At 37.4% G+C, this 24,517-nt stretch overlaps 1 protein-coding gene across 5 annotated transcripts in view; it reads right to left on the bottom strand.

The window, feature by feature from the left end:
- The window catches only part of KAT6B (lysine acetyltransferase 6B), a 117,308-nt gene that overhangs the window by 49,242 nt on the left and 43,549 nt on the right, over positions 1–24,517 (bottom strand). For all 5 annotated transcript variants that reach the window (XM_086617049.1, XM_086617052.1, XM_086617053.1 and 2 more), the window contains exons 3-5: positions 7,622–7,730; positions 969–1,084; positions 726–807 (exon numbers count right to left, since the gene is read on the bottom strand). In XM_086617049.1, coding sequence (XP_086473175.1) covers positions 726–807; positions 969–1,084; positions 7,622–7,730 — 307 coding nt within the window. The remainder of the gene's footprint in view (positions 1–725; positions 808–968; positions 1,085–7,621; positions 7,731–24,517) is intronic.

Genomic DNA, 24,517 nt, shown 5'->3' with positions numbered 1-24,517 from the left:
TTATACTACCTAGATCTTTCTTCAGACACAATTAAGATGGGGAAACAAATTATACGTGTGTTTCAAAGCAATCTAGGCTAGAGTGCACTAAAGAAAATACCAGATCATACTTATGTAAGCTTCTTTAATATAAAACTTGAATTTGGCATCCTCTTAATGTTAGATGACCATGTCTGAACACTTATTTATTATAAAGCTGGGGATTTGGGGAAAAAGAAAAGCTGGAAAAAGTCTTTAGTGTAACTTTAAGATTAAACAGGGAAAGCCATAAAGATATAAGAGCAGAAATGAGAGGTGCTACATATCAGAAATCTGTAGAGTAGAGAACCTGAAGACACAGGTGTTTTGTCTGTTTTTTAAATTACTCTTACAAAAAGCTTGAAGAAGTAGGCTCTTTCACCAGCTCTAAGGATTTTTTTTTTTTTTCCAGTGTATATACTCCCAACATTTCGACAACCTTTGTAAAACTTCACCTTCAATAAACTGGCCAGCAACTCAATATACAGTGAATTCATCTGGCCAACTGACTACAGACATTTACCGTTTTCCTGAGAAAAAAAAAAAACCCTCAAGTAAAGAAAAACAAAGTATTGGCTTTGACATGATTGAAATCAACACTGTTTACCAATGCAAAAATAATTAGCATGCTCAGGAGCTTTTGATCACTTAATAGAAGAAAAGATCACGAATGAAAGTATTTTCATTGAAAGGATTTTTAGTATCACCTTTTGGCATTCGGGAAAGTGGTGGGTCACAGCACTCCATGTGGAACCCTCTATCACAGGAGTCGCAAAAAAGCATGTTATCCTGAAGGAGGGGCAGGAAGGGTGTGAGGAGGAAGAGGAAAAAAAAGACTTAATACAGTATTGCTTGAAGTTGTACATCAGTGATTTGCATTTGCATATGTGCTAAGTGTAAAGCTATAGTAAACAAAGAAAAGTCAGAAAACACTCAACAGTCTAACTTACTGCATTTTTGCCTTGGATCCTACATGCACTGCATGTCTTGCATTCAATACACTGCCATCTTAAGGCCTTCACATTTGTTGTTAACTCAGGACAGAATTTCAAACATGATGGATGTCCTAAAAAAACCAAAATATTTAAAGCTTCAGATTGAAGACTCATAAGACTGATTCTTAAGTTCAACAAGGTGTAGCCAGCACCACCAGAACTCTGCAAGCACCAGCTGTTTTCAGAACTTTGCAATACATTATTTAACTTGTCTACTTCACATAAAGATACAGAATAACCTCCATAAAACTAATTTATGAAGAGAGGTAGAAAGTTGACTTCTACTGTAACTGACACCTGTGAATGGTCTACACAAGCACCTGAAATTTTTTGTTTTCACTAGGTTATTTCCGTAGCATATTAAACTGCCACTGGTTCTGAAAAAAAGTATTTTTACAAACTTGACCCCACTACTCACTTGTAGCAGTGCAACATTAACAGAGGAAACATTTAGATAAAACTATAATAGTTATTTTTCTAAATATACCAAGTATTACCAGAAAAACTTAATCAAAACTATGCATTTTTCATCTTAATTTATTACTTAGTTATGGACAAAAAAGGATTTCAGAGCAGTAAAAGGAAAAAAATGAAGGCAGCAATTGGCATAAGAAAAGCTCACTGCAAAGGAAGATTTAAAATGCCAGTAGGGAGAAAGAGGAGCTGAACTACCGCCTTCCATGAAACTATATTTTATTCCCTGGTGGGACCATCGTCTTTTCATGGTAGCCTAGAAGGCCTACATGGCTTTTCCAATTAATGTAACATATCAGACAACTGAACACATACAACACCTTAGTCAATACTGGCAGCGATTTTCTACATCTTCAACATCCTCAATAGAGTGTACCCCCAATCCAGAAAATATAAAGCATTGCTAAATAGGAAGGGATAAGCCTTCCTGTTTGCCAGTTTTACATTCAGAGATTATCAATAACATCAACACACCAGTTGTCAGATATAAGAGTCCCTGATGCCATGCTGCACTTATAGATGGCTGCATTTATGTGATGCACATGAAGGATGCTTTCTTCTCACTGTTAGAGCCAGGATGCATGCTTTCTTCAAGGTTAATGGTCTAGTCATGGAGATTCAGACTTTCTCCATCCGCTGTTTCTCAGTCAAAGACTGAGCTAAACCACCATAAACAAGAACACAGGCTAATCCAGGAACATTTGCTATTTTCATCGTCTAACAGACCGAGACACAAATGGCAAAGACGACAGGTGGAATGCAAAAGCCACTTCAGCAAGTGCAAATTTCAGATTTTATTTCCTTTTGTTGTACGTACCCAAAGCTTAATCCACTTTTTGTTAAACTTTAAAAGACAAATTGTGTAAATATACTATATTCGCAAAATAAAACACAGGAATATAACATATTGGTAAAGAACAACCAATAATAAAGCCAAAGAGTAGTTTCAAAACCAAAAATATTTGAAAAGCATTGCCATTTCATTCTTAACATATAGTTTAAGATACATTAACAAGTTTTTGTGGTTAAAAGTGAGCATGCACTTAAAGGTGACTATTTTTCTTGAAAGTGACAAACATACTCTGTAACTGCATAGTTGAGTTCAATGTTACACTGCTCCCTTCAATAAAGCTTAACAAGTGCTTCATTTAAAAAAATCTGCTAAGAAGTGAGAAAAAAGCTCCCTAGAGTGGCTGACATTAATAATCAATATCACCAGAACGACCTATTTCATCAACCATGACTTAACAACTATATTAACGCATTAAAGTGTAATCATAAACCAATTACCTCCACATAAGTACATTTAATTCCAGTTATCTACCCTGCACAGAAATGATTTACTTCAAGGAGGAACTAAGTTGTGGTTTAAATTGCTGGTTTTAACTCTGCCTTAAGTAAATAACTGAGAAGCATAAATATAAGAAACGTCCATTCTCACTCTTTGGTGACTATGCACAGATTAGGTGTAACAGGGTTATTTGATTTCTCTGTTATCTACCAACATAACATTTCTCATTCAAGCAATTACACAGCTTCATACATACATTGAGACATAAATGGCAAAGATGACTGGTGGAATGCAAAAGCCACTTCAGCAAGTGCAAATTTCAGATTTTATTTCCTTTTGTTGTACGTACCCAAAGCTTAATCCACTTTTTGTTAAACTTTAAAAGACAAATTGTGTAAATATACTATATTTGCAAAATAAAACACAGGAATATAATATATTGGTAAAGAACAACCAATAATAAATCCAAAGAGTAGTTTCAAAACCAAAAATATTTGAAAAGCATTGCCATTTCATTCTTAATATATAGTTTAAGATACATTAACAAGTTTTGTGGTTAAAAGTGAGCATGCACTTGGGTTACTTGATTTCTCTGTTATCTACCAACATAACATTTCTCATTCAAGCAATTACACAGCTTCATATATACATATGTTAATACCCTTAAGTGTCAGATTTTACTATCAGACAAAAACTCAAGGAAAAAACAAAAAAGAATTCATTGATATTAAATATGAAGAGTATGCCTGTGACTCCAAGTCCTTGAGTCACAAATAACCAGAGGCTGGAAGAGTGCAAATGACAAATCATCACTACACATTTGTCATGTTCTTTTTCTTTTACACTCTTCATTTTGGACACGAATTGACATACTGCAACAACATGCCTACCAGACATGAAGTGGTAATCAACACAGGTTTCACTATTAAAAGGGACTCTGTTTAACTACTTCTGTAGTTTAACAAATTTCTGTAGTCAAATAAATTGGGTCACTGTGACCCTCAGTGATTTTACAGCTAGTTTCTTTAGATTTGGAAGAGTTGGAGGGAAAGCATGTTTTGGCTTCAAAATTTAGAGTATTTCAGCTTTAACTCATCTAAACTAAAATGGAGAACATACTATCTTCTCCACATCCAGAAGTTGATAAATCTGCCATGAGGTTTTCAACACTCGATCAATCTCTAGTTTGAAGTGTTTCAGATGGTAATTTCTCTTGGTTCAATCACTTGACTTTCTTTTAAACCTAAGCAGCATCAATATTTTAACATACCACACAGCTTCGACAGACTACTGCAAATTCAGACTTTCGAATGCTGGCAGTTTCCACCAGGAATATATACAGGCTTACTTTAAAATAAAACCGTTAAAAATTGAACGCTTTAAAACTCATTATCTCTCCCATTTAGAAAAGGTTAAGATTTGTGATATGTTGATGTGGCAGAAATAGGTGAGATCAGGAAGCTAAAATAGAACATCTCACTCATTTGTGAATGAAGTCAACTTCTTTAACCTGCACACTTTTGTTTCCTTATTGCAAGTTTGGATCTTGTATATTCTTCAAAGGATTTGACAAAAGAACTCATCTTTCAAAAGAACAAGCATTATATCAGTGATAATTATGTACAGTGCTAAACTAAATATGCTAATATCTCCAGTTATTTTTAACTTTGGAATTAAAGTATAAGATAATTCACAAAAAAAAAAAACCCACACCCTTGTGTTTGACAACCTTTTAGGTAGAAAGCATTACTATTTAGGATGACTTTAGCTATGAGCGGAAAAGATCAATGCACCTATCTCGGGCATGTAGTGGATTTCTTAGCAGTTCATTCTATCCAACCAGCCAACATCTTCCCACAGACAAAAAAGAATAAAAAAATAAAATCAAGACAATTCCTATATTCCCTTACTCTTAAAACATATCCTACATCTCCTTTATAAAACAATCACAATCTCTGCACAGTCATTTCCAAATGTTTTCTGTCCCTATTCCTCTTGACCTGACTCTGATGTCTTTGTTGTTCTGCTCTCCAGCCTCTCCTAACCCATCTTTGATCAGTAACCCTCCTGCCTTCTCAGCTTAACATACTATTTATTTGAAAGGACAGTACTCACAGGTGTTGTACTTCAGATAATTTTTTCTTCCCTTTTCAAAATATTTATTATAGTGCCACAGTAACTCAACTTTTTTTTTCTCCTCTTCCTAAAACTTCAACTCCCTTTTAAAATCTGTCAGCAGCAGCTCTTTAATTGCTTCTGCACCTCTCGGGGAAAACAGAAGTACAATTCAATTCTAGTTCTCAAGTTTATAGATTTTTCAAAATCAGAAGATAGGGAAAAAAGGGTGGGGGAGCAGGTAAGGGAAGAGGAACAATGTTTGCTTTTATAATAGAATTTGTCTTCTCACATCTGACATCCCTCATTTACTCCTTTAGAAAATGCCCTGTGCAAAGTGACATAGCAGTGCATTTCATTTCCACTGCCCAAACACATTATCCTTCCAAATACCACAAAATAAGAGTAAAAATGTGCAGATATCCAGATAGTTTCTCCTTTCAGAACACAGAAGCGCTACCTGAAAAGACACAAGCAACTGACGCAAAACCATAAAAGAAAACAGACATGCCAGTAGTGGGCACTGCAATTTAATCTCTGATCAACTGAACAATTTGCTTGCTGTGCACAACATGCAATTTCTTTTATATTTCTTAGACAGCAAGAGCAGCTTTGAAATACACTGCAATGTGCAAAATTACAAATCCAATTACAATAAACCTCCACTTGAGTGAAGTTTTGTTATTTATAAATTGCAATGAGATTGGGTTTTATTTCAGTTAGGCATCAGTAGCTAAAGTTTAACCATCCTGCAACCTGACTGGCAGTCTCAATGTTTCATTCTTTGTATCTAACACATCTGAGGAACTAATTAAAGATAATTTAGTCTTAATGAGGCAGAGAGAATGTATCAGTGTTAATTCAAATGGAAGCTGATCCATGAAAGTCAAGACTTCCAGTTCCAAAGCGTCTTAGACCTATCAGGGGATTATTACACAACGGAAGAATAGATTTATCTAAGCTCACCTGATTAATGTAAACTCTGTACCAGAGTCTAACCAAGCACAAATCCTAATAAATTTCCAAATATTAGAATACATACTTGAAGATATGGGAAATCTTTAACCATTAAAAGCAAGACAGTTTAAAATCTGTGGGGTGTGGGGTTTGGTTTTGCATACGGGGGTGAAAATGCCACCACCTTACTTCACTGTTCTATCATTTGCTTCAATACACTAAAAAAATACACTGGCTAAAATACAAAGAATCTGTCCAGGGTGAAAGATTCAGAAGCGCACAATCAAAAGCATATTCTGATTAACTGGAAACACATTTCTGATCCATGGTTTTGTTTTACTAAAGTACTTACAGAGCTGTCACAGTACCCAAGACAGACTATCTTCAACACACCTACAAAATGATGATGGACATGAACTCTGAACTCAAAGACACCAAAACAATACCTTCACTTCCAGCTATCTCAAAAGCAGTGCTGGCTTACACAAACCCTTCCACTTCTATACTCATTTCCCTCACAAGCACTCTCCTCTTCTTCATTCTGGCATAGAAGTTGGTATGACTGTGCAGTGAACTGGACTGGGGAAGTGAGCAAACTGTAACAGATTGTGTTGTCTTTCATCTACGTTTGTTCCTCAACCCTGTTTATATACAACCAAGTGCCAGAACAGGGGTACCACCAAGCAGTTAGATGATGCAGCCTGGGACTAAGCAGCACTGCTTTTCATCTTTGAGCTGGGATGGGATGGTCTACACTGCAAAGCTTTACAAAAAGTACTTCCCAATGCAACTGTAAGCTTACGGGAGAAAAGTTTTTTTACTGGAACTGGTAAACAACAGCAGTCCACTCAACTGACAAACTATACCGGCCAAATAACTCCTCTTCCTGCATAAACCTACTTTCCATGGGGGATTTTCTCGAATAGCTAAACTGATCAGACAATTTTCACATCCAGAACTCTACAGCTGCGCCACAAAAAAGCTTTATGGCAGAGTTGGTGAAGAGATTTGCCCAGCTTTCTTAGCCAAATCTCTCTGTGAATCAGGAACAACCTAGGTCAAGAACACATTTGGTACCATGCACTGCAAAAAGCAACAGTGTGTTCCAGTATTGCATTTCAAAATTAACCTAGGGGAAGCACCTGCATTCAGAGCAGCCACAGGGAATCTGTAAGAACTGCTGCAACACACAGAAGCAAGGTACGTATGATCTGTAGAGTGTCACTATCTTGTGCCTGACAAGTACCAGGTGCCTAACAGCTTTAGTATGTTATTTGAAATATTATTCAAATTCCCACTTGAGCAATGAAAGAATCTTATTTAAAAAAAATGAATCGAATACACGAGATACGCAACAGCAAAGACTGCTACACAGTCTTTATTATCATGATTATTCCTCGGCTTCTTAAATGTTGCAAATCTGTGCAAGCAAAATTCTTGATCATTTGCTGTCACAATGCAAAACGAGTTTTCAGATCAAACATAGATCCCAAACAATAACAGAATTCCTGTATTTAAAAGTGTGGTTTCCCTATTAATTTACTTAGCAGATCTACACTTTTGGCACAAAGATTAATTAAAACCCTCTTATTTGTAGTTATCCAGTGACAAGATTTTAGTTTAAAAAAAAGTCTCTTCCACCCCTCCTTTGTTTCAGTACTCAATCTATGTCCAAAGAGAGGATGACATTCAGAAGTTTAAAATAATTTTAATACTTAAAATCAGACTTGAACATAAACATTTCTAGTATTTCAAAGTTCAGCCAACTTACCGCTGCTGCCACAGTCTGCACAAGACAACAGCTCTTCTGGTTTTTTTTCACGATTTGATTCTTTCGTTCCCAAACAAAAGCTACATATCGGGATGGGATCAGCTCGTGGCTAGATTTAAAAATAAACAGAGAGATTTAGTTGAGGGTGGGGGAGTGGGAAAGCAGCATCTTTCTCAGCAGTCTTTTCTTTCACTTTTACCTTACATTTTGTTGTACCACATTAATTATCAAGACAAACATCCATTTTACTAACTTTGGAATAACAAAATTTATTATCTTAACATATTTCATAAATGTTAAATTGGCCCATAATAAGCAACCTTGTCTACTAATCCATGTAAACCTCCCTAATACAAGACTAGTGTCAACAAAAAGAAGATAAAGTTAGAACTGAGGACGCTGTTCTTGAAGATTCAATTTCAGCACCAGAACATAACCACCTGTTCTTCAAACGTAATAGTGCTCAAGGGTTAAGATGCAAACTGGCCCTTACTACAGATAAATATAGTTCCTTGCCGCAACAAAAACAGTAAGTTTCACAAAAACTTTCAAATTTAAGATTTACTCTATTACTTTTTCCATCCAATACAACTCATCTCCCTCAAACGACTATTTTAGGGTAAAAACCACTGGATTCAACAGATCGACAGTTATCCATTAGCCTGATGAATTCCATCAGCTACTATATACCACCTACAGTTCTGTGCAGACATGCCCTTATACCTCAACACAACATAATACAGAAGTATTGAAACTAGGTTTATGTTATTAAGCTTTAGGATCATCTTAAATCAAGCAGCAGATTCCAAACAATACTGACACTAGCAAGGTAAGGTTGTCCTACCCAGCCAAGAGGCGCACATATGATACCTGAAAAGGAAACTGAACTTTCCAAGACTCGTTTTAGAGTTTTAGTTTATTGTTGGGTAACACATATATTGCTACCCTAGCCTACAACAACTTCCATATAAGCGTTCTCTGAAGCATGGTACTTTTTCTGAAAGCTTAGTCCTCAGAAGGTCTGCTCACTGTTCATCTTTTCACAATCTAATCTACTGAAATACTTGTATACCCCAAAGAACAGAATCATAGAATGGTTAGAGTTGGAAGGGACCTCAAAGATCATCTAGTTCCAAACCCCCTGCCATGGGCAGGGAAACCTTCCACTACACCAGGTTGCCCAAATCCTCATCCAACCTGGCCTTGAACACTTCCAGGGATGGGGCATCTACAACTTCTCTGGGCAACCTGTTCCAGTGCCTCACCACCCTCAGAGTGAAAAGTTTCTTCCTTATATCTAATCTGAATCTACCCTATTTCAGTTTAAAGCCATTGCCCCTTGTCCTATCACTACACGTCCTTGTAAAAAGTCCCTATATACACAGAAGATGACCAGAGACGAAGACTTTTCTAAAGTATGGAGATGTCTATTCTCTTCCATAAACTACAAAAGGGAACTGCAATATTACCTTCTTATAACTACTAGGAACAAACACCGTCTGTGGTCCTTAGTCTTACTAAGACCTTCATTATCGACTATATGGATCACTGAAATATTAGATTGCTACCTGAATAAAAATAATTGTTGAAATTTTAAAACTGGCAGATTTCCAATTTAGTCATGCTTAAAGATTTTGTTTATATTCTTTGTCAGTTTTGACAGAATGGCACTGAATGAGATAAGTCATTCTATACGTAAGAAAAGATATACCAATTACCTGCAGAATTTTTCCACTTGCAAGTTAAAAACAATGCATACACAAATAAAAGAAAGTGAGTTTGTTACTATTCTTGCCAGTAAGATACCATCATTCAACAGATCTGTCCCATCATTATACTTTTAAACAGACTTCCATTTTGGAGCAAAATGATACTAACCAAAAAAAAAAAACATAAACTATACAATCATCATCAGCAGAAAAATGATGCACAGCTATCCAAACACAACTGTTCACTTGCAGCATCTTGTAGACATTTCCTAACTGCTACTTAAAGTTTAATACAGATAATTTTAAAAGAAAGATTATTCTTTTAGTGGAATTCAGTAAAAATCTCCTCTTGGCAACCACACTATTCTCCTTCCCTTTGATATAACAATGCTTTAGCCATTTCAGAACGGCTTGCTCTAATAAATAATTTACAAAACACCACATATCATTCATGTAATGAAACAAATCCAGATCCACAAACTCATTTGTCTTTTCAAGATTTTTTTTTCCTTGCTCTAAGAAAAGACATGGCCATTAGCCAACATTCATTTACTTCCCTATTTCAACCCGTGTCCACCCCCCCCCCCCTTTTTTTTGTTTTTAACTGAAGGTAAAATAAAGGACAAAGGTTGTTGGCAGTTCAGGGCTACAAAGACTGATGTTCCCATATCAAAGCTAATAATAGAGAGCTTGCAAATCCTATCACTTCACACAGAAGTTTTCAAGAAACTTACAGGCTCCAGTATATATTTTGAAGTAATTTACATTAATAACTGTATTACTGGGTCTGATCTCTGAGCTACTGAAAGTTAAGAATACACACATTTCTTGTCAACACAGTAAACAAAACCCAGTTTCATATTGCTTTACCTTACACAGTCAAAGCAAAACTATATTCATACTGGTTGTATTATTTCTGGCTCACAACTGTCTCAATTAGGATAAACGAAGAGGGTTTTAGGGTAGTTTTTGTTTTGTTTTGGTTTGGTGTTTTTTTTGTTTTTATTGTTGTTGGCTGTTTTTTTGATTGAGTCAGAATATAATCCACACAGAAATGTATCTCCTAATTGTATCTCTTTTCCTAATAATTAGTCTTCTAAAATACAGGAATCAAGTATCATCATCTTCTGAAAAACGATGAAGCCACAAGGAAGGTTAATTCCATTTCATCTCTTACACGAACTAGTATGGCCAGTTATTCAACACTGCAATATTTTATACCATACGAACGAGCAATATTTTCCTTTTAAATTGAATAACAAGAAAGGTAACTTTTTCATCTAATATTTAAGAACCACATTAATAATTGCGCTACAAAACTTTAAGAGCATGATATCTGCTCTGTCACTCAAGATAGACCTGAATAATGCTTATCCAGTAACATACTATTATTTCTTCAACAGAACTAATACACTAAGAAGCATTTTTCATTCCTTTAATTTTAGGAACAAGTAAATTACAACTTCCAAAAGGGTTTAGCTTTCTAGGTCACTAGAAATCGTATATCCAAATTTAAAAGGCTGCCCTGTTCAAATAGTTGTATTTCTAATTGCAATAGGGGCAAATTTACAGAAAATTCATACATTATGCCAACACGCAGTTGCGTTCAGAAGCTGAGGCTTCACAAAAAGCAGTCAGGCCATAGGATTTTTATTTTAAATATATACCACAGAGCAATAACAGACCATCAATTCGACACCTGTAAACAGGTGGGGTTTTTTAATTTTACTTTCAAATTAGAAATTGAACAATACTTATTTAAGCATCATATATCCAATTGTCATAGTCAATCAATCTTTTAAAACATCATACATCCAACCACCACAGTCCATCAATCCTCTAAATAGCATCAAAACCAAGTACCATATCTTAGTATTTTTACTGTCATCAGTAATTTTGGCTCAGTAACCCTCATTATGCACAGTCTGCCCAAGTTTACATTGTTAGTTTCCCCACAGTAAGTAGGAAAGAAAGGATTATGTTGTAAAATGCAGTATATAACATTCTCAAATATATACAAGTTTTAAACACATTGTACTACTTTTCACTGACAAATGAATTCTTAAGAGTTTGGTAAGAGACACGTATTTAATCCTGCTACACATTGAATACAAATGTTAAACCAAGCATTATTTCTAGCAATCACAATAGTAAGTCTCAAACGTATCCCTCCTTCCCCTTCATGAAAAAATGCAGAGGCAAAATTATTCCTATAAACAACCACTGACTGCAGCTGATCAGAACACTTTCATAAAAGCTGTGTGAGCCAGAAAACCTATGCAGGTACGTTTTCAAAAGACTGGCTTTCTAAAAAGAGTATCAGAGACTATTCAGCAGTCCCCAGTCGGCGTCTCTGTTTTAGGCATTATATAAACCCTTGCTCTGATCTCTTAAATGCACCACCTTCCTAAAAAGGGCACTAAAAAGATAGAAGGTCTGCAGCTCAGATATTTCCTACAAAAATTTGGTATAGCATATATGCTATCATTTTTTCTTGTGCTGCATAAAAGACATCACCAACAAACCAGAACTATCAGAACAAGTATCATATTCAAGTGCCCACCATTAAGTATCTAAAGACTGAAGACCATCAGATGGTCAAATCTGAAAGCAACTGCCTTTCATCAGGAGGGCAATGCAAAACCTTTTATGATTTCACCTCAGTGTGCCTCAACCTGAGTGATGAGAGAAAGAAGATTTCTGAGCTGTCAACCCACCATGTAAAGCAGGGATGCATGAACAGCAGAACAAATCATGAGCATGTGGAGGGGGTGGAGGAGGCAAGGGGAGACTACAAGTTGGTGCAGCACGTGAGGTGGAAGAGAACTGCATCACAGCTCATCCTCTTGCATGCATTTGATACAGGGTAGAAAAAAGGAAGAAAGAGCAACCACCCATGTAATAAAGGAAAACAGAAAATGCATGAGTGACATCATTCATCATAAAGAATCTGAAATATCACCCAACTTCAACATGTGGCAGAGCAGAAAGAACAGGGAACTAAAGGGCAGAGATTAGTGTTTCCAGATTTGGGTTACTGCAGTAATTACAAAAAACCCATGGGCTGCCCAAGGAATACTGTAGGCTTTTCAGGCCTAGGAAGGATGCTAGCCATACGTCCACGGACTGTCAAGGACTCAACTATAGCACCGAAGATGTCAATGGAGCACTGGATGCTACAGCAATCTTACCTTAAAAAGTTCAGGTTCTACCTCCACGCCCCAATCTTTGTTTTACAGTAAGCACAACCCAAAAACGTGACTTCATAACATTTATTGTTTTAAATCCATTTTAGACAGTAATTGTTTGTGATTACCCTAACACTTAAGATTGTTTTCATTAAAAATTATATGAATTTTGGTAATAGTTTCATCATTTCAGTCACTTCAGGAAACAAGAAAAACCATGCTTATTAAGTTTATGCTACAGATAAAGACTAAAAATAATGAGAAACACTGGTTTTGGTGACTGAAGAAAGTGTCTTGTAATTGATTTAAAAAAACAAACAAACAAACCAACCAACCAAAGGGTGAGTTTCAACTATTTAGCATAGTTTACAAGTTCTAAAACATTAAGGACTCACTATCCTTATAGCCTTTCAAACTTCATATACACTGCAGACCCAGAGATTGGTCCACACAAAAATCATACTAATTTAGAAGTAACAACATAGTGTTAATAACAACATGGTGCAGTTTCCATATTTAAGCAAAGACTTAGAAGTAATTTATGCAACCAATAAATGATTTTATTTATTTTAATGAATCACAGCTGTCTATTGTGAGAAACTAACTGGCTTTACCACTGCATAACATGGATCCTTCATAAAAATTCAGCTGGACTTCTGTTACCTTATGCTAGAATTTATCTAAAAAACTCTGATTCAGAAAAAAAAATATTTTTTCCCCCCCCTACTGTAGTTTCTGTGCCTGTGGAATTTACATGCTCATCTGATTACATTTATAATGCCTATGAAATTCTTAAAGCATTTACAAGGTTTTAACATCCCAGCCCCCCAAAAGTCACATTGCTAAATCCTGAAAAGTCTTATTTTTGAGCATGCAAAATTACCCACAACTATAAATCCCACTGAAAGCAAGGACATTATTATTTGCATTGCTATGGCACTCCAAGGCTTTAAACAGATTGTCTGAAAACTGTTACGCATTAACTGTGTACACACAATAATAGTTTAAGTGATAGTCTCATTAAGTGTTAAACACACATTAAAAGAAATGAAATTTAAGTTCTAACAGTAAGCCAAAACCCTCAACTGTTCACATTTGCAACTGACTCTCTATGCCCTGTCAGAAACGCCTCGACGTCCTGCTGGAAGACACATCCTTATGCATGATACCCAAATATTAGATCTCTATTATTCTATGAATAGAAACGGCATGTAAGTAATCTCAGGGTTAACAGGATAGAGAGGTATATTTTACTGAAAATGAAAACAGCAAAGATCTTCACTAGGGATCCACTGTTCTGGTTGGAACCTTTACCCTACTTCAAATTCTTAATTATTTACAGCCTTAGGAAGGACAGAAGCAGCAAGCTTGCTTTTTCAGAATATCTGTATTTTCACCAAGTACCTTTACAGGCTATCTGCTTTTTTTTTTTTTTACGATCACATAATAGTTGGAAAAAAAAAGAATTTGAACAAGAAATACCACCAGTAGCATATCTAAATACTGGTTTTCAAATATTAATATTGAAAAACAAAACCTGAATGAGCCAGGTACTGATTCCTAGTCTCAGCTACTGAAGCAGTTGCTCTTGATCACAGGCAAGGCAAGGTATCAGGGGTACTTTCAGCTGCAATCCCCTTACTGCACGCATTATGTGGGTGTCATGGTTTGATGTGGAGGGGGGGGTGGTTCTGGTGGCAGGAGAGGGGTTTTGCTCCCTGCGACCTCTCCGGTTTTGGAACCGGGTTAGGCTTAGTTCTGGCCACCAGATCAGACTGCCATCCCCCTCGGGGTTGAGCCAATAGGGCGCCTCTGCGAATATCCCTATTTAAGTCAGGACAAAGGAACCGGAAAAGGTGCTTTGCCCAGGAGCGAGCAGAGAAGGGAGGAGGGCACTGTCCCCGCTCCCCGGCTCCCGGCCGGGCAGCTGCCTGCGTCGGGCCAGCGCCACCCACGGAGAATGGCGGCAGCGGAGTCAGCTGGGGAACTCGGGGGCACCCCACTCCCAGGGTGCCCACTGGGCTGAGTTCACCTGGAGAGGACTGAGATCTGAGAGAAACAGCCGCATCGACACCAGGTCAGTGAGGATGGAGCGGGAGGAGGTGTGCCGGAGCTGAGTTTCCCCTGCGGATGGTGGTGAGATGGCAGGCGGCCCCCCTGCAACCAGGACGGCCTCGGTGGAGTAGAGACCCACTTGCAGCCCGTGAGGAGAAGATGCCTGAGCCTGAGGATGGTCATGTTGGGATGCGCGACAAAGAAGAGAGCCATCTGGAGTCTGCGTGACGACCCACGCCGGAGCGAGTGGCTACAACTCCCTAAGTATCCGAGACTGTGGTAAAGTCCACACTGGAGCAATCTGTGGGGAAGGATTGTTTCCAGTGGGCTGGACTCACGCTGGAGAAGTTTGTGGATTTTTCCTCGTGGGTAGGGGATCCACTGGAACAGGGGAAAAGGGTGTAAGGACTCCTTCTCCTTTAAGAAGGAAGCAGCAGTAACAGCACGGAATGAACTGACTGCACCCCCCCAGTCCCTGCCCCCTGTGCTGCTGGGGGGAGGAGGTAGAGCTGGGAGTAAAAGGAAAGGGGAGGGAGAAGGTGTCGGTTTTAAGATCTGGTTTTGATTCTTTCTGTCCTCTCGAGTAACCGGTTTTGTTTCCCTTTGTCCTTCTAAGTAACCATTAATAAATTGTTTTGCTTTTAAGAAAGCCCAGTGTGTTTTGCCCAGGACCATGGTTGGTGGGTGCTCCCTCTGTTGTCGTCTCATCCCTCAGTCCCTTTATTATATTTTTCTCCTCTCCACTTTACTGGAGAAGGAGAGACTGTGGGAGTTTTAGTTGCTGGATCAGCCTAAAACCACGACAGTGGGTAAAAAAAATTAGTTACTTTCCACATATGAAAAAAACTCACCACATTTCAGGAGCTAGTTATTATAAGGTAAGCTAAACTTTGATTTTTTTAAAACAACTTCTTAATGACAACTGTCCAATAGATCCCATGTTAGCTCTACAGTACCGCACAGGTATCACACGGTAAAAAGCATACACTAACTCCAATGATGGTAAAAACATGCTGACAGGCTATTACTGCAGAAGCATGAAAGCCGTAGATGTGCTAAAAGCCTTAATGTAGCACATACAGATTCAGAGGGCAAAAAGCAAAAGCCAGCACAAGGACAGTTCCAAGAAAAGAAGACAGACCAGGGTGTCAAATTTTTTTGTTACAGCTTTAAGTCAATAAATCACAAACAGTAAGTGTCGAGGAAGTACTACAGTCTGAAGCTTCTCCTCTTCCCCCAAAAGAGTATCTTCACTGCTAGAATACAGATTCATGTTTTCTTTTGCTCTAGAACACTCCGATTGCCTTACCACATAGTGCTTTCCTCTGCTCACATCCCCCTCCTGTACTTTCAAAGGGTATGCCTGTGTGGGAATTATGATACACAACATAAATAACAGAGGTACGTAAATCATCCGGAACTGATAAGTTCAAAACTCTTTGTGCCCTCCTTCATTCACACACTCCAAAGGCATCTAACTGTAACAGTGGTACCAGGTTCAGAGTTCGAAACACATTCTTGCACGCCTGTGACCTCCCCTTTGTGTGCACACACCAAGCAATGAGGGGATGACTGGTGAAGATGATGGTGAAGGCACGCATCTCTTGTATAACGTTCTTGAATTGTCATCTTGAAAACTTAAAATCTCACTTCCATCCTGCGCTTCTGGTGAGATGGAAAACTCCTGAGTGTGTCCAAATTGACATATTTCTACATGTAACAGCAGGAAGGGAGCACTATTCCATGTTAGCCCCTAAGAAAACTACACTTCCTAAAACAGGTTTAAGAACTCTATTCACCTGATCACACCAGTTCCCCTGAGGTGAAATGATGTGTGCAGAGCATCCAGTAAGGTATTCCCAGGTTTTTCGTTGTACTTTAGTTAATAATTGTATGTATTATCCTTAAAAGAACTACTTTTTTTTTTTTTAAAGTCAAGAAGCGTAAAATGAAAAACGTGCCTTTTCCTTCTCACCCTGAAAAATACAGCCAAGCCTACAATGCAAATCTGTATGTTTACAAATTTTTCTCCCGGAGTATTTTAACTATCCTTGACAGGAAAATATATCATCTACCTCCCTAGACATGATGTGTCTCACTTGAACACAGCTCTCCACATCATTTTGTGTGCCTTAGTATTAACCTCATCAGTCAACAAGCATCACTACAGCTGATGGAACTGAATAGACAAAAAGCCAACCTGCATCTTCATAAACAAGCACCGTCATAAGGAAGACATGCATAAAACAGCATACACTATTAAATAGTTTTCTAAATACAGTTTCTATTTTTAAGTTCCTGAAAGGAACATTCCTGCTCCCTTGTCCAAAACGGGAAACAATACAACCTAGAACAGCGGAGCTTGTAACAATTACTGCTTAGAAAACAGAATACAACTTCAGGCTTCCAAAGTCTCTTTTTCTTGCAATAAGGAAAAGACAATAAAAGTCAAATTCTACTTCAAATTAGACTTTTGTTGTTTCATATAATAGTACAAAATACTAGAAACGAAACCAAAACTAATTTAAAGTTGCATCAACTGTATTCAAGAAGCCACTAAGATTAGTTGCTCTGCATCCAGAATCCAGGTTGGACTGGCAAGGGGCTGCTCCCTCCCTCCCCCAGCGTCCTGGGCGAGCAGCTGCCCGCACTGGGCCATGGCAGTGGCTTGGAGAGGTCTGAAGCGGCCCCCTCCCGGGGTGCCTGCTGGGCCAAGTTCATCCCGCGGAGGCTCACTGGCCTGGTCAGGCCCGGCACAGCTGCAGCAGAGAACAGACCAAGATCTGAGAGAAATTGCTACGCAGACACCAAGGTCAGCAAAGACGGAATGGAAGGAGGTGCCCTGGAGCTGAGACTCCCCTGCAGCCCAGGGGAGACAGCAGGCTGTCCCTCTGCAGCCCACAAGCGAAACAGTGGAGCAGAGATCGACCCGGAGCCCGTGGGAGAGGACGTCATGCTAGAGCACAGATGCCTGTGCATAACTTTTCAGCTATGTTATTGATATCTGTGGCAATATACTGTCTTCAGGAATACACATTTATAAGTTGCCTCTATCAAACAGATGAGACTTAAAAGACCATGCACCATCAGTACTGCATGTAGACAATGTTCCCCAATTCCACAGTCAACTACTACAGGTTTGCTCCCCCATTTTACCTTCTGCAAGGTACCCTTGGGAAATTAATTCAAAACATATTTGCAAGTTAGATTTTATATAAAGATAACTCAGACCCATTTTCTTTACACCTCACATGTAAAAAAACTGAAGTCTTCAGACTCACGTGAAGGGACATTTCAATAACAGTAAAGATTAGAAGGGCTCCAAAATGTTTTCGTTTTTCAACTCCAAGTGTTGTCCTTTCTCTTCCCTTACTTGCCTATGAGACCAGCAACTGGTTCAAAATCTACCTATCTAGAACTCTAGTTTCTGGCTAAAAGAAATCTTTGGTTTTATTATTTGGCATTTTTAAACTCTTCAATCTGGCACACAGAACAGCTTCAATCACACCAACAACAGGTCTGTTTTTCTTCATTCCCTCTCCAAAGTAGTCCACTGACTCCCACAAACCAAAGAGAAATCAGTACTGCAGATGCAACCAAACACGTTACACCTGAAGTTGAATTACACCTTAAACAGCAATCATTAGTTAAAGTGTGATGTCATCTTCCAAGTCACACTTTTGCTTTTTATGTAGCGCTCACTACTTTGGAAAAAAGAATTTGAGTTTCCACTCTTCACACCTCCCTCAATACTCAACCTTTTAAATCCATCTAGACATCTTAAGAGTATCACAAAAATCATGCACTTAAGCCTTAAAACAGTGCATCATTTCATCCTCATCATGACCTCATCTTCTATACCATTGACCACAATGTGATCTGTTGCATTTGACGACATGTACTTAAGAACAAGCAACATCCACATCACTAGTATGTAACCCTTCCAAGAATCTCACTTTTAAGTACGCTTCTAGGTATTCATTCAGAAGTGAACTTAATTATGTAAGTATCTAGGTTTCTATGATCCTTCTTGTTTTCACCTTTTCTTCATATATCTCAGTTCTCAGTTTCTTCGTATGCTTAGGGATTTCCAAACTTCTTGGCATGGAATCCACTGTTTTTTTGTCACATGTACATATAGTTGTTTGAATGGGATTACATTTTCTAACTCTGAATTCTACCTACTACTACAGTGCAAATAGGATGAAGCATGTGACACATACAATCACAAGCAGGTAAGCAGTAGTACAATTCACATACCATGATCCCATGGGCAGGTCAATTCTTACATTCTTTGGGAAAAAAAAAAATATTACTTTTAAGCAGATTAAACTTCAGTATAAAAAACACACTTCATTGCCATAATATTATGTTTACTCAGATGTTTTTATGTACACATTTTTATTCATAACTTACTACTGAAGTCATTCTACATAAATGTGTATAATATGTTTGCAGTATGGCACAGGATAATTATTAGTTGTCTTGATGCTAATTGCTCAGGGAAAACGTTTAATTGCATATTAAACTGATCATATGCATTTTTTGTTTAGTTTATTCTTTGGGGCAAGTTTACTGTAAGCACTATCTAGATTTGAATAGTACTATACTAAAAACAGAAGTAGGGTTTAATGAGATTGGGCTAGTGTTTGAAATGCAATTTTAAATAAAACAATCAGAGCCCCATTCTACTTCAAGGTGAAGCAGCAGAATTTCCACGCAAAGTCAAGAAAAATCCTGCCTAGTTGCCTCACATACCTTACGGAAAAAATACTAGGACAAAAGCAAAATTATTCAGTCTGCAAATTCAAGAACCTGATATGGGATTACAAGAGAATGACTTATTTAGATTTCTTCCACTGATGCGATTATGAAATTGAAGATTTAAAGAGAGCTATTTTATAGAAAGGGGGGTAGTTGGAGGTGGGGTCATTTTGTTTTTTTAAAAGGATTTTGTTTTAACACATGCATATAACTTGACATCCTTTCTGCTTGAACAATTATTTTAAGAGCAGATGTAATACAAATACTGTCACTGTACATAACAGTCACTTCTCTCACTGAGGTCCAAGTAGTAGAGAACTAACATGGCTAGATATCTGTACTCCTGTGAGCAACAAGTGACAGTGGCTAGGCCACTGCCCTTTCTATTGCTGAGTCACTGGTTTGTATTTGGTAAAAACACTGGTATTAAGATACTACTCTAAAAGGTGAGCTACAGAGCAATACAAGTAATAATAATCTATTTTTCATTTATTTATTTACTTTAAAATAAAGTATTTCCTGGTCTCCTTTCTGAACAGGGAGAAAGCTGAACAAATAGCTGACTAAATGTTAACAGCTTCATTTCCACCGCCCTGAACAGGAACCGAACTTTATTCTTCACTGAAGAAAAGCAGTTCATTCAACAGACAAGGCACTGAAATCACTTGCAGGCGTTTACTTTTACAAGCCATCATTCAAGACACAATGCCATTGAAAATCTGCCAGATCAGTAAAGTACATACAGCGTATTTTATGCAAGACCTAGGAGAATAGTAGTTTTTCACTTGATCAAGTGGTGAAATCCATGGCAGAGGGATAACAAAGGTGTATAAGCAAAGTAACTCTATACCTCAAGGAGTAACCGAAGAGGCTGGCATTTCAAACAAATTAAACAAATTGCTCTGTTAGTCCCTGCTTCTTTATATATATAGGTAATGCTCAATATGGACATACTGTGAAGAAATTATCCCCCCAAAAAATCAAAATATAATTTTATAATTATAAACCCAGATCACTGTAGTTAATTTTACAAATACAGTAAAACTAACTCAATTAAAATATAATTAAGCACTGTTAACTAGCCATGCTATGTAAACCAGAAGTCAAACAACTCAGAACAAAACCAGTAAATATTTCACAGAAGTCCAGCTTTTCTTAGAAAGTTTTCCAAGAAGGCCTATTAAATAAAGTTAAATGAAAGTCTCTTGAAGGAAACTAGCTTGAGATTTGCTTTCAACTATTACATGTAAGTTGATTTAAAAAAAAAAAAAAGCAGCAATTTGTATTGCATGGTCTCTGGAAACAAATCAGAACCAGAATTTGTACAACAGAAAAAAGGACAGGAGAAGGGTCATAGCAAAGTTCATTCAGCCACCAGCTTCCTTTTTTTGTGAGGGGTTTTTAAACAGTGCTTCAGGGTGGTTATGCTCTGCCTCAAAACAGGCAACTGTATTGCTGATAGCTTGCAGAAGGTGGTAAGAAAGAACACATTACAAGAAATCATCACTTAGCAAATCAATCTAACAATATTATTGGACCATGCCAAGTTTGAAACTGAAGTCTCCTAACATCAACCTCCCCCCAACACTGACAGGATTATTTAATGTAGCAGGAAGCTGTTCCTGTTCACTTCCATTCAGCAACAGAACTAAGTAATGAAATAACCTTTACCTACATCCTCCACAGTCAAGGGCCACTGTCTATTAAAACAGAAGTCTTATCTGTAATACTCAAACTACTTCCAATGCAAGTTTTCTGTGCAGTGCAACTACAAAAACATTGTTTTGATCTAATTCTAAACAAGTGTAGATCACAGCTGGGACAAGACACGCAGATAAACTCATGTAAGACATACTGCAGGAATCCAATTCATGAGAAAATCTTCTGTGCAGAGATTCTTCCCTTGCCTCTTCTTTCACATACAGGAGAAAATGCAATACCCAACGGAAACAGAGAAGCAGCATGACAAGGTCTACACCGCATAACTCCCTGAGCAGTCTTTAGGACCAGATTAGCCTGTAAGGCCACGGGACAAGTAAACAAGTAGGTGAATTTTTCACTTCATGTACTCACTGTTCAACTGTTTTAGAACTAGCAGATAAACATAACAAAAATCTGACCTTGATCTCTTGCAAGAAAGCCTGCAATTCTGATCTGTACAAACTCTGCATATTTTAGGCTCCCTTATAGGCTAGTGTGAGAAGAATATCTCCCTTAACCAGTCAGAATTAGCAAGTAGACGGTGCATCCTGAGGCACACGCTATACTGCTATTTCTGAACAGTCTAAATCAAAGTATCACTTACAGCTCTTGTCCTTTGGTGGCTTAACTCTCCAGTATTTAAAACGCTTACAACTAAGCGTCTCTGTTTACAGCACAAGAAAGAATGTCATCAATTTAGCAAAAACAAAGTTACATGTTGTTCTCTAAACAAGAATACATGGTGTTCTTTAACACTAAAGCCAATTTAAATGAGTAATTACATTTAGGATGGGCACAGCATCTCCCTCAGTTTTGCAAAAAGCAATATTTGTGAAATTATCAATTAAGTGATGCAAATCAGAATTTTTAAAGGGTGTAGAAAATGTCAATAATAGCCTATAAAGAATTCTATATAATCCAAAACACAGAAAAAGCCCTTTCTCTTTCTCTACTTTGATGCTTACAGTATAACCTAAAAGCCTTCATCACTAACAAGAAGTCTTGCTAACCAAGTCAATATTCAAAAGATCCAACACCTACAGCTTGAAATTCATCTAACATAAAATTTAACTGTATTGGATAGATCTCTTGAAAACAAACAAGCAAAATCCAAAACCAAACAAACATAACCAAACCGAAACAAAAACCTGCAGTATAAACTGTACAGAAAATCCTCAGGAGGCTTGAAATTCTGGTTGAGATATTGACTCCACTGCCATCTGAGAGCTATGCCAGCGATGTCAATGCAGTTCAGATACAAGATATCATTCCCCCAATTTTTAACTTCTTGCAAAATTTTCTTTGAATATGCCATTTAAACGGTGATCAGCTTTAAGCAAACAGCTATAAATTTTACTATTTGGGAAATAAGCATACTTGCAGCCCAAGCTAGTTTCCTTTAAAGTTTATTTGAACCCAAATGTGAGGTTCACATTAACTGACCAATAAAAAAGACATACATTTCATGTTCCAAATGTAATTAGGTATATGTACATAATAGTTAAGAGAAAGCGCTCTAAAGTTACTTGATCTGATTAGAGCACTTTCTACCACTGCCAAATAAAGTATGATCTAGTTATTCCACACACACCAAAATAGTTTCATGATAGGCTAATTAATCATGAACATAAGTTTTCAGACATTACATAATTTCAGAGACTTGCTTATAACTCCTGCCAAAGAAAACAACAATTTGTATGAGAAATAAATCTACACTTGAAGAGAGATGACAGTGACAAAACATGACGAAAGAAAGCAAAAAAAGGCAGGGGAGGAAAGGAAGGGGAAAGTATTAATATTGCACAAAAAAACCCTGCATAGTTTTATTACTCAAAACATAGCAAAGCTTTAAGTTTAAAAGCCAAAATACATGATTCAATTAAACACAGTAAGTGAAAATAACTTTTCATTCTAATCTTTTTTTTTTTTTAAATTACATGATGTTTGAAAGAACTTCAGAAACACAAACGTAAATCATACAACTTATTCTGCAACACTTATCTGAGATTAGGGTTTACTTCTCATTTGCGATAGATCTAGTAGTACTCAGATCAAGCATAGATCATACTTATATTTCAGCAAAACAGCCTCAGATTTACATTTTGAGCATGACAATAAGTTAATGTGATTAATTTGAATTATACGTTCAAAACAGACGTATGAAATGAAAAAAAATGAAAGTCAGATATAAAGAAAAATTGATACAAAAATCAATTTTTCCTGGTAACATATTTTTAATCTCTATTGTAGGCCCCTCAGATAACACATTCAAACCCCAAACGGCCTAAGCACTCTAACTGATAAAATAACAACCATAAAGGTGAACTGAAGAGGTTATAGAAGGAAAAAAAAGGGGGGGGCGCAGGGAGAAAGAAATTGAACTGATATTCCCCAAGTGCTAATTTCAACTTCTCCAAGGGTTTACAACAGCTACCTAATTACCCAAGTCACAACACAGACATGCAAACATGGGATTGCTCTTGACACACAAAAAAAACACAATGTAAATCTATGAAACAGCTATGTATTAATAGATACATTTATATAGCAACCAGTTTGCTTTCTTCCATTAAAAAGGGCAGACAGGGGCTTTGGAAGAAGGCATGTTTCCAGTCATTTAGGACATCTGTTAAGTCATTATATTTCTGCTAATCTTATATTCAGTATCTTTGATTATACAGAGAACAGTGCCATTCTTTGGTGCTGGCTGGAAGACTTGAAGGCTGCACTCATCCTCCAGGTTCCGATGCACCGTAGCAGGAATTCCACAATTTTCACAAAGTGAGTTGAGAGCAGCCACAAAGAACAACTACTTTTGCATCACAACAAATAATATTTTCTTTACAGACAGAACACTTGAAACATTACTGGCCACTCAGTGTAGATTTCAGTTAATTGAAACTGAGCTTGTTTAGCAAGACTGCAAAGCACATACTAGGGAACAGAGTAATGAATTCTGAAGAGTATTTTGCTTGAAAGACAAATGAAGTCATGAGTGGTTTATGACATTGGCTTACACAGACTATTTCCCTTAAACGCTTCTAAAATTTCTATATATCTGAGAAAAATTTGCACTTGTAAGATATCTGTAAGATAATAGTTATCACTGCTGCTGTTTGGTACAATCAATGAACTTATGGTAACAAGAGATTTAGCAATTTCTCTGCTATATACTAAATTCTTAGGGACAGCAACCCCTTTCTTTCTGCTGGGGAAATTCATGGGTTGTAGCTCTGCTGCTTCTAACTGCTAAACACAGCTCTCCTCTCTTCCCTCCTCCTCCTGTCCATCAATGAATCAATAAAAATACAGGTAAAGTGCACTCAGGAAGAACACCACGACTACAATCTCTCTAGCTTCCCCTTTCATAGTGGAGGCAACAGTCCCTCTTCTCTCAGTGACAGCAGAGTAGGAAAACCTAATTCTCTCACACGCCAGCAAAACACCTCACCTTGAAAGAGTCAGGAATTTCTACCATC

The sequence above is a fragment of the Tauraco erythrolophus genome, chromosome 9 (genome assembly GCF_009769465.1).
Source record: "Tauraco erythrolophus isolate bTauEry1 chromosome 9, bTauEry1.pri, whole genome shotgun sequence".
Lineage (NCBI taxonomy): Eukaryota > Metazoa > Chordata > Aves > Musophagiformes > Musophagidae > Tauraco > Tauraco erythrolophus.
Note: the sequence above shows the minus strand (reverse complement) of the source record. Positions and strands in the feature narration are given on the sequence as shown.